Consider the following 15,094-nt stretch of genomic DNA (forward strand, 5'->3'; position numbering starts at 1 on the left):
TCCAGAGAGGCTAAGATTCATACAGGCATCTGAACCATCATGTCCAGAGGAAGACAAATGGGAAGTACACTCAGCTCAGCCATTCTTGAAGTTTCCTGAGATGAAGCCTGGTTTACCAAACCACATAAGTACATGATACCATATGCCCCACCAGCTTAAGGTAATTCCATAACGTTGTGGTAGGATGGGCATTCAAGTCTAAAGAAATGGCCAGCATCATCTGGAACCTGGCCTAAGGGAGGAAGGCCTTGGCTTTCATAGAGTCCAAGATCACTCCTATGAACTCTCACCTCTGTCACTTGCACAAAGGATACTTTTCCTCTATAAGCAATCCTAGCACGCTGAAGGTAGAGTGGATCACACCTACACTGGACAGCACTTGACCCATGGACCAGCCTCTCACCAACCAGTCGTCCATGTAGAGAAATATTTGAACTCCTGATTTCCTCAGGAAAGCGTCACCACTGCAATGAATCTGAACACGCAGGGCTGCAGACAAGCCAAACGGCAGGACTGTAAACTGGTAGTGGAATTGGTTGCCCAAAAACCTGGTGAATTTCCTGTGGCTTTGATGTATTACCACACAGAAATATATGTCCTTTAAGTCGAGGGCAGCATACCAGTCATCAGGATCCAGGAAGGAGATAATGGAAGCCAGTGTGATCCTGAGAAATATTTTCTTTAGGTGTTTGTTGAGCTGCTGCAAGTCTAGCATAGGTCTGAAACCTCTTTTCACTTTGGGGATAAGGAAGTAGCAAGAACAACATCTCATCCCTCTGTGAAATGGAGGAACCTCTTCTAGGGCTCCCAACAGGAGGCGAGAATGAACCTCCCACAGGAGAACTTCCTTGTGAGAATGGTCACTGAAAAGGAATTGGGAAGGAGGGTGGAAATTGGGAAGCAGAAATAAACTGAAGAGTGTATCCTAATTCCTCTATGATTAGGCCCTACTGATTTGTAGTGATGCAGGTCCAAACACTTAGCAAGTAGGACAACCTATTAGAAAACATCAGGATATGAAATGCTGGCAAACTGAAGACTGGGCAGCCTGTCCTCAACACACGTATACAAAAAACTGCTTGAAGTTCCCAGGCTGTCTGGCTGCTGCTGAAGAAGTAGGTGGAGGTGGTCCCCTCCTATAACTTTTGCCTTTCTTTCTAGCTTGGTCTGTATTGCAACGCATACCAATGTGGCTGCTGAGGAAAACACTGCTTCATCTCTGGGACACATGTATAAATGCCCAATGACTTGGGCTACCCTTAGAAACTAAGTCTATGCAGCTTGTTATTGATCTGTTGTGAGAATAGTGATGGCCCCTTGTAAGGAAAAACCTGGATTGTCTGTTGGACCTCCTGAGGAAGACCCAATTACTGGCGCTGCAGACATTTATGCATCATAATAGCCGATGCCATGGCTCTAGTTGCAGCATCCAAACCAGCCAGAAGTAAAGCGATGGCTGCCAACTTTCCCTCATCCACCATAGCAAGAAACACCTGTCTCGCATCCATTAATTTTAAAATATTGTCCTTGAGGTTAAAAATCAATGATCAGTGGTGCTTGCTGATTAACAATCCTGAGTTGTAGCTCAGCTGTTGAATAAAGTTTCCTGCCAAAGAGATTGAGCTTTTTTTTTTTTGCATCTTTTGATTTTGGGGTAGATGCTTTCTGGCCCTGGCACTCCGGGAGGGAGGGAAGATAGAGTTTGCCACAGCACTTTAGTGGGCACCAGAATAGCCTCGTTAATTGGAAATGCCACTTGAGAAGTTTCCACAGATGTCAAGATATTGACCAAAGTGTGAGACCTTTATAGAACCATTTCCGCCAGAATATTTAAGGCAAAAGTCACCCTCTTTAGCAGGTCTTAGTGGACAATGTAATCGTCCAGTGGACATAAAGAATCCTCCGATGCTACTGTCTGCTCAGGCAATGAGGACGACCACCACAGGAACGGCTAAAGTGTAGCTTCCCCCAATTATTGGGGGGCGAGAGGGGAAGGCACCAAAGCAGACAGTCCATGTTCAGTTCTGAGCCTGGTACCTGCTTCCTGCTACTCTTGACACAAAGGCTCTGGATGTCTTGAAGACGAAGGGTGGTGGAGACAACTTTGAGGCAGGTAGAAACCTCCAAGAGTTCCAAAATGGCCACTGGTATGGTGCGGAGCTCAATTCCTTCCCAGTCAGCCAAGACAGAGCTTCTGCTGGGTATCAGGGTGGTGACTATGTGACACAGCCGTGACACGTACAAGCCAACTTCCAACTCAGAGGATGAACTGTATTCATCCAACTAAAGAGGAGCTACTCCTGTCAGTGCCAGGAATTCGTGTCAGTAGTCTGGAGAAAAGGGCATTAGTGAGATCACTGCAGTTTGCCTCTCGACAGCAGTGTACAAGGAGGTGCTGCAGTGCCCACAGTATTGAGAGACTCCAAAGGTCGCATTCCACAACATACGTTTCAAAAGGTACAGTCTCTTGCTACTGCTAAGCCAAGACGGCACCACTGACATAATCTATCCTCCTCACCAGCACAATTGCTGGACTTTGGTGTCAGGGACTTTGATCTCCCAGATACCAAGTTCTTCGATGTCATCTTCTGGTGTGTCTTCCTTGGTACTGGAGAAAGAGACTGGCATCAAGAATCTGCCAAAACAGGAGGAGCACTCTTAACTGAAGCGGATATGCTCGGTACACACTCCAAATGGGGAAGCTCTGAGTGTGGGTACAGGGCTGCTTCCATCAGAAGGTGTTTTAGTGTAATCTCCCCTTCCTTTTTAGTTCTGGGTTTAAAGTCCCTGTAGATCTGGCACCATCTCTATCATGAGCTTCTACTAGGCACTTGAAGTGCAGGTCACTGTCCAGCATTGGTTTCTTGCAGGCATCACAGGGCTTGAAGCCCAGGGACCGAGGCACACCCCCACCACTAAGTACCAGTATCCACACAGCAGGAACCAAAGAGTACCAAAAAAGTACACCAATAAAGCAAACCTAATGCTACATTATCCTAACAAAAACTATTAATAAGTACCAACTATTTACAAACGCAAAATGGAGAAAATTTGCAGCAGCAGCACCATAGCATGCCGTGGGCAGTAAGAAGGAACTGAAGGGGACTGGGTGTGGCTCTACCCTTTATAACATAGTGCAGCAGCACAGAGCAGCAGATGGTGCATGCACAGCCCTAATGGGTACTGCTGAGGGAAAAATCTCCAACAGTGCACTGGGCATGTACAAACCTGAAGTGGAATGGACACGTGCGACCATTTGAAGAAGATTGGATTGTATCACTGATCTAAAGGAGATTCCATGAAAGGCATGAGATAGAAAATAGGTCATAATGGTGCCTGCATTGGGAACCAATTTGTTTGGGGGTCTGCTATCAATAACCAAAGTCCCACATGCCTACACGAAACCAGTTTATATGAAGCCACTTAGACCATGAGCTATTGAGGTTGATTCTTAGAGCCCCTTTAGTGCCTGCCCGTACTCCACACCCAGACTGTTTGCCCTCTCATCATATTGGCAGCTGCTGCAGGGAGCAAGCAGCAACAAGGCACAGCAATCCACCACAGCAGCTGGGGGTGACAACCTGGTAGTTGCCCAGTCTTTTAGATTGCGGCTGGAATTCTTCATTTCTCTTACGATATCTTCCCATAATTGTGAGCAAGGATGTACAGCTAAAGTCAACGTACCACTTCCAGATGCATTTACAACTTTAGAACAAGTTACCTGAAACTAATTGACTGCATCCTCACCTTTAACTGCCCTCCGGCCCGGATATAGTTGTATGCAGAGAAATTTTTCTGAAGATGTAGAGAGCGTAGTATCTGATCAGAACCTCCCTGGAGAAGCTGTCAAATAGTATTTTAAAAAATGATCAATCAAAAAGACAAACACCATCCAGTATGTTCATAGTTGGTGTAACATCATAAGTTACTCATTTATTGCTACGTTGAATAAATTTTGATCCTTCTTCCTCATGCATGGTTAGGCATGACCACAACATTCTATTTCTATTACTAATATGCAAAGAGCCTTGGCACCTGAAGCCAGTAAGCATCATGCAGTGAATTTTCCAGTCACAGGGAAAGGCTGTGTAAGCATTGTGGCTATCATATACACAGTCTCCACCATTACAGAGCCAAAAACTTTCCAGGTGGTTGCCTTTAAGGCTGTTAAAGCAACAATCTTGAAAAGAAGTCAAAACCTCTGCACAGGGGCATCATCATACAGATGTTTTCAGGCAAGCATGCAGGACCAAACACATGTAATTTCCCCAATGGAAACATCTTCAAATTGCCACATGTTGGAAATAAAGTGCCACATATACCATGGTGGCAAATATCAGAAACTGTGCTGAACAAAGTAAGGCAGTAAGTATGTTGATCATTTTCTTTACAAAGAGGTATGATGAGGGGCACCTTCTTCCCCAGCAGAGCCTACACAGAGGCATCAGCCTACCACAAACAATACTGAAGGCACTTAAGTAAAAATATGAAGTTAAGATATGAATGTACCCAATGCCATGAAACTAGCTCCATCCAAATTACAGAAGCCTCATGAGAAAAGAGGACATTAGTTGTACTGCTAATGAAGTACTAATCCAAAGTCCAGGTATAGTACCAGTGCTCAGAAGTTTAAGTTTACAAATGTGTTAATAAATAGGAGGATGAGGAGGAGTATTCCACCTTTCCTTGGCCCCCTCTCCAAAATTAGGCATCTTCAGGCAACCTAGAAATGGTTGAAAAAGCAGAAAACTGGCCCCGAGTGTGATAACACAGAGCGCCCCTTTACAAAAAACATGCAAGACGGAACGTGTTAATTGCTTTGCCTCTATGTCCCCTGAGCAGAGGAATGAGCCAGCTAATTTCCATGTGTTTGAGTAGGCAAACACTGACCTGATAAAAAGAGTGAAAGCTTCGTTCTCCTGGCTGCTGCACAATCACTCGGGACTGGCGGGGGAGAGATACAAAGACACATATTTTTAGACACTAGTAGTATGCTTAAATATTTTACCTTAGTCTGCCAATGCAATAATTCACTATCATTACCAAAATTCCTCTAGCACTTTTTACCCTACAAATATATTACTGATCACTACTAGCTGTGTATGACACAAGGCAGTCCCTGTCCCATGGAGTGTACAACCCAGTCATACACAGATTATTCAATTACACAAACAGGATATTTTTAAAGATGACCCCCTGTGGTGACCATGGTAATTGCTTACATGCAAAACACATAAGAAATTATTTTGAGCATCTAATAGGAAATAGCACCACTTGATCACCAGCAAGTGCTCCAGGGTCCACAGTTAGGGAACTCTTGTGGTAAACTCTTCTGCTAACATACCAGAACAGGTAAAGCAGTGGCAAGTTATGCTTCATTTTTAACCCAAGACCAATGTTGGAAGGAGCAAGAGGCATTCAGATCTTCACTGAATCTTAATCCCGCACCAGTGTAAGATTTAGGGAAATTCTTGTTAACTACAGTGGAACTTCACATTCACAACAGTGACTCAGAACCATTGCCAATTACAGAACTTTGCAAAATAATGAGTAAGTTAAGCCAGGAGTCACTGATACCACATGACAAAAATGTATACTTTGTCCTTGTCTACAGTTACCGGGGGCTCGACGCACAGTGATTGATGCATCGGCGTTTGATTTAGCGAGTCTAGTGAAGACCCGCTAAATCAACCGCAGATCGCTCTCCCGTCGACTCCTGTACTCCACCTGAATAAGAAGCGCAAGGGGAGTCGACAGGAGAGCATCTCCAGTCAACATCGCATAGTGTGGACCCTGCGGTAAGTAGATCTACGTACTTCGACTTCAGCTACGTTATTCACGTAGCTGAAATTGCGTAACTTAGATCCATATCCCCCTGTAGTATAAACAAGGCCTTTGAATGGCATAATGTAGTTTTGTTTAAATCATTAGCTAGCTGGTGAAGCGTAGAATATTTTGTAACAATAACATCTTAGTAATAAAAGCTCACTACAGAGCCATCTTTTGCTATTAAATCCTTGCTGAGAAGTAGAGTGAAACAACTAGGTTTCCTGTGAGAAATACCAGGATAGTGGATTAGCAAAAAGTCAGTGAGAATTAGTGAGGTGGCTGTTGTAAATATGACGATTTGTATGATCATGCAAGGTTAGCTGACTTAAGATCAGACCTCTATATGCAGCAATGGAAAATCATTGCCTGCCCTCATCACCCCACTGGGCTAACATTAAAGCCTCAAAATAAAAAAAAAAAAAAAAAATTTAACAGAAACAGGAACTTAGCACAGTGCAGTCCAACACATTTTATAAAAAGCCTTATGAGTTAAAGCCATTGCAGTTGCAAACAAAATTTTCCCTTAATGTGTCACTAGGGTCATAGCAGTACATATTAAATACTAAACACAACAAAATGTTTATTCTGGAACTAAGTTTCAGAGAAATAAAGACAGAAGTTTAAAAATGTTGCCAGATGCTGCCAAATCTGTACAGTCTAAAATGACATGAAAGACATTGTTTCCATCACTCTCCTGGAATATGTAATAAAAGTTAACAGATGATCATATAAAGCTATGGCATCAGTTCAATGCAACATTTCTAAAACCACACCACCACTACTTGCGGACACACAGAAATCTTCATAACTTTTGCTTGACCAGTGAGATTTCAATGCAAGAATGTCTGTGGGAAGCAATTTTACACATGTTAAATTAATATCAGATTTTATTCTGGGTACAAAGCACAGACAAAACATTCTGAAACCTTTCTATTTATCCCCCGAGTTCTATCATGGAATGAGCTCTGAAAACAATGGTTTCACGGTGTTTGTGCTGCAACACATTAGTGCTTTGACAGTTTCTTAATTTTAGCTACCATACCTTTATTGATTCGGGGTGGGGGGGGGGGAATTACGGTCTAGTTCTGAAGTGACAGTCATCCTATGATGGATATTCAATGAACTATTTGAAGTGAGTTCAGGAGACATTTAAAATGGCAAATACTATGTTTTACAAATAATCATACATGGGAAGACAGCCTAGCATGTTACAGTCAAACTCAGCTTACCTTTTCTAGCAAATAGTTATTGATATGTCCACCTATGGGGTCTCCTTTGAAATCAAAGTTGATATCCATGTATTTTCCAAATCTGCTGGAATTGTCATTACGGTTGGTTTTGGCATTGCCGAAGGCCTCTAACACGCAGTTGGATTTCAACAACATGTTCTTCACTCTAGTACAGATAAGCAGAAAAGGCAAGTGTAGGTAGTGTGTTCCTAGATATCTAGTGCAATCTTTTTCCAGACATAAATCATGCTTTTCAGAGGGCTTTAGTAACAGCAGGATTACGTTCTACAAGAAGATTCATACATGTCCTGATTCATAAATTCCCAGGGAGCACTGTGATCATCTAGTCTGACCTCCCGTATAACACAGGCCAGAAAACTTTTCCAAAATAATTCTTAAAGCAGATCTTTACAAAAAAACATCCAATCTTGATTAAAAATTGTCAAGGATGGAGAACAGACCAGGACCCTTGGTAAATTTTTTCCAATGGTTAGTTACTTTCACCATTAACAATTTACATCTTATTTCCAGCCTGAATTTATCGAGCTTCAACTTCCAGCCATTGGATCTTGTTATACCTCTCTCTGATAGATTGAATAGCCCATTATTAAATATTTGTTCCCTAGGTAGATACTTACACACTCTAATCAAGTTGCCCCTTAGCCTTCTCTTTATTAAGCTAAATAAATTCAAAGAATCATAGAATAGAATATTAGGGTTGGAAGAGACCTCAGGAGGTCATCTACTCCAATCCCCTGCTCAAAGCACAACCAACACTAACTAAATCATCCCAGCCAAGGCTGTGTCAAGCCAGGCCTTAAAAAGCTCTAAGAATGGAGATTCCACCACCGCCCTAAGTAACACATTCCAGTGCTTCACCACCCTCCCACTGAAACAGTGTTTTCTAATATCCAACCTAGACCTCCCCCACTGCAACTGGAGACCATTGCTTCTTGTTCTGTCATCTGCCACCACTGAGAACAGCCAAGCTCCATCCTCCTTGGAACCCCCCCTTCAGGTAGTTGAAGGCTGCTATCAAATCCCCCCTCACTCTTCTCTTCACACTAAATAACCCCAGTTCCCTTAGTCTCTCCTCGTAAGTCATGTATCCCAGCCCCCTAATCGTTTTCGTTGTCCTCCACTGGACTCTCTCCAGTTTGTCCACATCCCTTCTGTAGTTGGGGGGGACCAAAACTGGACACAATACTCCAAGTGTGGCCTCTCCAATGTTGAATAGAGGGGAATAATCACTTCCCTTGATCTGCTGGCAATGCTCCTACTAATACAGCCCAATATGCCGTTAGCCTTCTTGGCAACAAGAGCACACTCCTGAGTCGTATCCACCTTCTCGTCCACTGTAATCTCCAGGTCCTTTTCTGTAGAACTGCCTCTTAGCCAGTCGGTCCCCAGCCTGTAGCGGTGCATGGAATTCTTCCTTACTAAGTGCAGAACTCTGCACTTGCCCTTGATGAACCTCGTCAGATTTCTTTTGGCCCAGTCCTCCAATTTCTCTGGACCCTATCCATACCCTCTAGTGTATCTACCTCTTCCCCCAGCCTAGTGTCATCTGCAAACTTGCTGAGGGTGCAATCCATCCCATCATCCAGAGCATTAATAAAGATGTTGAACAAAATCGGCCTCAGGACCAACCTCTGGGGCACTCCGCTTGATAGCGGCTGCCAACTAGACATCGAGCCGTTGATCACTACCCTTTGAGCCCAACAATCTAGCCAGCTTTCTATCCACCTTATAGTCCATTCATCCAATCCATACTTTTTTAACTTGCTGGCAAGAATACCATGCGAGACCATATCAAAAGCTTTGCTAAAGTCAAATCACATCCACAGCTTTCCCCATATCCACAGAGCCAGTTATCTCATCATAGAAGACAATCAGGTTGGTCAGGCATGACTTGCCCTTGGTGAATCCATGTGGACTGTTCCTGATCACCTTCCTCTCCTCCACGTGTTTCAAAATGGATTCCCTGAGGACCTGCTTCATGATTTTGCCAGGGACTGAAGTGAGGCTGTACTTCCCTGAGTTCTCTTTCTTCCCTTTTTAAAATATGGGCACTATATTTGCCTTTTTCCAATCATCCAGGACCTCCCCGATCACCACAAATTTTCAAAGATAATGACCAATGGCTCTGCAATCACATCAGCCAACTCCCTCAGCATCCCTGGATGCATTACAGCTGGACCCATGGACTTGTGCATGGCCAGCTTTTCTAAATAGTCCTTAATCTGTTCTTTCACCACTGAGGGCTGATCACCTCCTCCCCATACTGTGTGCAGCAGTCTGGGAGCTGACCTTGTCTGGGAAGACTGAGGCAAAGAAAAGCATTGAGTACTTCAGCTTTTTCCACATCATCTGCCACTATGTTGTTTCCACATTCAGTAAGGGGCCCACACTTTCCCTGAACAACAACTTTTTGCTAACATACCTATAGAAACCCTTCTTGTTACCCTTCACATACCTTGCTAGCTGCAACTCCAATTGTGCCTTGGCTTTCCTGATTACACTTCTGCATGCTCTAGCAATATTTTTCTAGCCATCTGTCCAAATTTCTACTTCTTGTAAGCTTCCTTTTTTAGTTTACGCTTACCAAAGATTTCACTGTTAAGCCAAGTTGGTCGCCTGCCATAATTTGCTATTCTTTCTGCACTTTCAGATGGTTTGTTCCTGAGCCCTCAATAAGGCTTCTTTAAAATACAGCCAGCTGTATTTTACAAAGAGCTCAATGAATCTCTATAAGGCAGGTTTTCTAACCCTTCAGTCATTCTTGTAGCTCTTCTCTGAACCCTCTCCAATTTTTTCCAACATCCTTGAATTGTGGACACCAGAACTGAACACAGTATTCCAGAAGTGGTCACATCAGCACCCAGTAAAATAACCTCTCTACTCCTACTTGAGATTTCCATATTTATGCACCCCAGGACTGTGTTATCTGTTTTGGCCACAGCATTACACTGGGATCTCATGTTCAGTTGATTATCCACTATGACCCCAAAATCTTTCCAGAGTCATTGCTTACTAGGGTAGAGTCCCCATCCTATCAGTATGGCCCAAATTCTTTGATCCTAGATGTATACATTTAAATTTAGCTGCATTTAAACACACTGTAATACATAACTTATTCCCTGTAACCAGGAATCTACTGTAGACAGATAATACGCATAGGTGGTACACTGGAAATCAGCTGGGAACTTTTGCTAACAATCCTAGACATGAATGGGGAGCTGCAGAGTGAGCATTTCATTGGAAAGCCTTTGGTTGTAGCATTTACTTCCTTGGTTAGTCTGTCTAAATTTGAGTCTGCTCCCCTGAAATACTCATCTAGTTCTCTCTCAGTTTCTTGCACGGTGGGCAAGTTGTTCGAGAGTTAGTTCCAAGGTGGGAGTTTAATTTTCTTTGTCAGTATGCCACGTTCATTTACTTAAAGATTTTTATATTTTTACTCAGTATGCCTGATAGGCATGAACATGAAATGCTGGACTAAAATTAGAGTGTATTGCTTCTGTTCAACATCCCATTTGCCATGAATTGAATGTACAAGTACATTAGTTCCATGAAGTGTGTCCGATACTTCAGCAGAAACTTAATTTCAGGGCATTGTTTACAATTTGGAAGTGCAAAGGCTTGAGTTATACTCCCAACACTTCTAGCCAATTATCTGTTACCAATTTATCTATGTTTTCAAAATTTTCCCTAAGTCAAAACTTACCTGCAGGAAAGGATGAATGATATGAAAACTTCATGCAATTATAAATAGAAGAAAAGAAGATAGGTATATCAAGAGTGCCCAGTTGTCATGGTATTTGGACAAAAAAGAAAAGGAGTACTTGTGGCATCTTAGAGACTAACAAATTTATTTGAGCATTAGCTTCCGTGAGCTACAGCTCACTTCATCGGATGCATTCATCAGATGAAGTGAGCTGTAGCTCACGAAAGCTTATGCTCAAATAAATTTGTTCGTCTCTAAGGTGCCACAAGTACTCCTTTTCTTTTTTGCGAATACAGACTAACACGGCTGCTACTCTGAAAACTGGTAAAAGGACATAAAGCTATTTTTCCCCCCATAAGTTTCTGTAAAGCCCTTACCTTTCAATCTCCGCTCTCTGACTGGGATTGGTGATGGCTGCTATGTACTGCATAATGTATTTACTGGCCTCAGTTTTCCCAGCCCCACTCTCACCTGAGGACACAAATAGCAAAGTAGTATCATAAGCAAAGAAGAGATTTAAAAAAAAATCAAGATACTGTAAGTCATTGATCATTGCAATCATGTCATTCTGCTTTGATGGCTTCTCTACCTTTTCTTATTTATTTGCGATATGAGGTGGTTTTGATATCAGTGTAACCTTGCCCAGCTGCCATTACTATGCTAACTTAAAACCAGTAACGAAATAAAAGACTGCACAGGTTTGTAAGGCCAAGCAGGCAGAGGATCAAAAGGGATATTGTTAAAGAGAAAAGGTTGGCATGCAGTGGCTTGCTGGCAGCAATGCTGTTAACTGTAATACAAGAGATTACTGTTCAACAGCTATCTTGGGTCTCTTGCTCCGCAGGCTGCTAGAGCATAGGGATACCATGGAAACTACGTGCCAGGATCTGAATGGCATAGTTCCCTCTATGAGCATCTCCCCCAATGTTTAGAAGTCATGGCAAGCAATTAGCTTTGGCCATCAAAACAGAAGACAAAACACTAACCGAAGTCATTTAAGGTGGAAGAGACAGTCCTCAAAGAAAGGACAGGACTGAATGTACAGGCTTTTTCCGGAAACCATTCTTCAAACCAGACTGTGGGTGTTATAAGGAAGGACTCATATTCGAGTTACCACCACACAACAACATACTCCTGGAGGAATTCTGCGGCACTGTGCATGTGCAGAATCACAGATTAACTTTGGTTCCCTGCATCCGGACCCTCACCCCTGCACCCAGATCAGCCCCGCTAAGACCCCCACACCCAGATCCCCCCTGTGGAGCCCTAAACACCTTAACCTGAACCCCCCTGCAGAGTACATTGCCCCTGCACTCAGAACCCTCCCAACAAGCTCCTATGCATCCAGATCCCTCCTGCACTCAGACCCCACACTGAGCCGCTCACACCTAGATTGCCCCACACAGAACCCTCTCATCCCACACATGAATTCCCTCCACACTAAGCCCCTCCACACTTGGATCCTGCCAGACTGAGCCTGTCTGCCCACACCTGGTGCACTTGGTGCAGAGGGTCAGGGTCCTGGGGTGTTTCTGGGACAAGTCCAGCCCTTGCGCTGTATCAGGGTCTGGTGCAACATCACCCCACTTCCAGGCAGCCAGTGGCCTGTGCTCCCTACTGCCATGCCAGAACCTCTACATATATTCATTGACAAATAAAATTTGCAGAATTTTAAAATAGTGTGTGCAGAATTTTTCTTTTTGGCATAGAACTTTTAATTTTTTGGAGCAGAATTCCCTCACGGAGTATAATATGGATCAATAATTAGTTTAATCTACAAGTACTTTAATTAGACAATTGTATTTGAATGATATAGATGCAGGCTCATACGCAAATTAAAGTTTTGATCATAGTGAAATTCTCCCTTTAGCAAATGTAACATTAGCCAAATTGTTCTACTTCCTTCCTTGAGTTTCACAACTAGTCCTCAGGTAGTGAGGAGAGGCTTTTCCATCTTACCTGATATTACAATGCAGGTATCTTTTGATCGTCTCTTCATGGCCTTGTAAGCAGCGTCAGCAATTGCAAAGAGATGAGGGGGCCTCTCATATAACTCCCGTCCTTTGTACTGCTCAATCATGTCACGACCATAAATGTTCAAGTTTTTGTAAGGGTTCACAGAAACCACCACTTCACCGATAAATGTGTAGATCCGTCCCTTATCAAACCTGCCCAGGGAGAACCGAAGGGGAAGGTTAGTCAAATGTAATAAATCAGAATTTGTATTCTGCATCTAAGTTGTCCATTTGATTATACCAGTCATTTGATCCAAATATTTTTCACTTTTTTACAATATAATAAAATACTACTAAGGAAAAGCTTTCTATTCAGCATACGTGGTACGTCAATGTGTCATTTTAGGTATTCAGGTAACAGGACTATGAATCAAGACTTGATTTTGAATTAAATGCTACTTACAGAAACCACCACCACTGGTGTTTCACCTGAAAAATGTTTGATACAGATTTGCCTGCTGAGTAGTACTGCAAAACTTTATGACAAAGTAGGTAAGGCAATATCTTTTATTGGACCCACTTCCGTTTGTGAAACGGACAAGCTTTCAAACTTAATAGATGACCTGAAGAAGAGTTCTTCAAGCTCAAAAGCTTGTCCCTTCCGCCAACAGAAGTGGGTCCAGCAAAAGATATTACTTAACCTACCTTGTCTCTCTCATATTCTGGGACCAACATGGTTACAGCAATACTGCAAACATAAGCTTAGGACCACAGATTACACTTTGTTCCACATACATACCCAACCAGCCTTTCAACATGCGTTTCATATATTTCTATTACAGTTTGTGATCTACAAAGGCACATAATTTGCTGTAGACATTATTTTACTCAGGCTGGAGTAAATTTTAAATCACTGCTTGAATTCAATAGAGCAAAGATATATAAAAGATACTGGAGTTTCTAATCCACCTGCCTAAATAAACCAGATTTAGGAGAGGTTTGCTTTCAGATGTTAAGTTCTGAGGACCTTAGACACTGCACGGCCCAGCAAGATGCACAGAAATCTGGGAGCCAGAACTAGAGCTCTGGTGACAGTTACAGGGGGGGAAGTTGTAAGACAGTGAATTAACCTACAATCAGGGAGGGAAATCCAACTTTCAACCCTAGTGATTGTTTCCATTCAAAAGGAGCTCTTCACAGTAAGGAGCCCAGAGCGGAACTACAGCCCCAATGTTTAAGTGAAGTTTGAAAACTTAAGTCCCAGACGAATATAGAAAAGGAGATAGCTACGACTAGTATTAACCAATCAACCCTCAGCGGAACCAGTCCTCCTTGAGGAGAGATGAATAAAAGTAGTCTGGAGTTTCTACACAGCCATTTTTAAGAAGTGGGAGACATTTCCAAAAACCAAAAGAAATTGTTCAAGTACTCTGAAACCAGTCTAGATGCCTCCTTGTACTCCCTCATGGCCAAGAGTCACGATACATGCAGCCTGCCCCCATTTCCAGTCTTGCACTGATCAAATAAACTTCACTTCAGCCTTTTTCTTGGTTCCCTCTTTGTGGACTGGGATTATTAATATAAAATAAACTGTAAATAAAACTCAAAACCCCTAAAAGTCCATTCATAATACACACAACACAAGGTTTCTTTCCTCCTCCAGGTCTCCCTGCCAGGAGAGGTTTCCTCTCTCTCTCTGCAAACAACTCAACTTCCTGAGCTTTTCCCCCCATCATTGCAATTTTCTGCTCCTTTTACACTGGAATCATCTCCTTCCTGTCAGATGGGGCTCACATCCTGTAATCACCAGGCTCTCCAGCCCAAGAGGCAAGCCACTCTGTTACATATTCATTCCTCATATTTTGTAAAAATGGTTTTCCCTAGCTAAATAGAGCTCATGTGAGGAGTTTCAGATTGTTAACTGAGAAAATGAGAGATTTTGGTTTTTGTTTTTGGAAAGGGAGGGATAATGGAAGTTATAGATCTATTTACAAACTTAGCTATGTGGTCCCAGCTTGTGGTCTATTACGTCAGGGGTTCTCAACCTTTTTCTTTCTGAGCCCACCCCCCAACATGGTATAACTCCTCCACGGCCTACCTGTGTCATAACAACTGGTTTTCCGCATATAAAACGTGTTCAGGGGTAGAAAGCAGGGCAATTTTGCCTGGGGCCCATGCCATAGGGGCCCCTGCAAAGCTACATTGCTCAGGGTTCGGCTGTAGCCCTGGGTGGCAGGGGTCAGAGCCCCAGACTTCAGCCCCATGCAATGGGGCTTCGGCTTTCTGCCCTGGCCCTGGAAAGTCTAATGCTGGCTGCTTGGAGGACCCCCTGAAACCTTCCTCCCGGCCCCTGGTTG

General features: G+C 43.1%; 1 protein-coding gene across 4 annotated transcripts in view; it reads right to left on the bottom strand.

The window, feature by feature from the left end:
* MYO1D (myosin ID) overlaps nt 1–15,094 on the bottom strand; it is a 397,979-nt gene that overhangs the window by 280,737 nt on the left and 102,148 nt on the right. For all 4 annotated transcript variants that reach the window (XM_043503347.1, XM_038385271.2, XM_043503348.1 and 1 more), the window contains exons 2-6: nt 12,742–12,950; nt 11,160–11,253; nt 7,059–7,224; nt 4,891–4,944; nt 3,748–3,843 (exon numbers count right to left, since the gene is read on the bottom strand). In XM_043503347.1, the coding sequence (XP_043359282.1) occupies nt 3,748–3,843; nt 4,891–4,944; nt 7,059–7,224; nt 11,160–11,253; nt 12,742–12,950 (619 nt within the window). The remainder of the gene's footprint in view (nt 1–3,747; nt 3,844–4,890; nt 4,945–7,058; nt 7,225–11,159; nt 11,254–12,741; nt 12,951–15,094) is intronic.

This window comes from Dermochelys coriacea, chromosome 27 (assembly GCF_009764565.3).
Source record: "Dermochelys coriacea isolate rDerCor1 chromosome 27, rDerCor1.pri.v4, whole genome shotgun sequence".
NCBI lineage: Eukaryota > Metazoa > Chordata > Testudines > Dermochelyidae > Dermochelys > Dermochelys coriacea.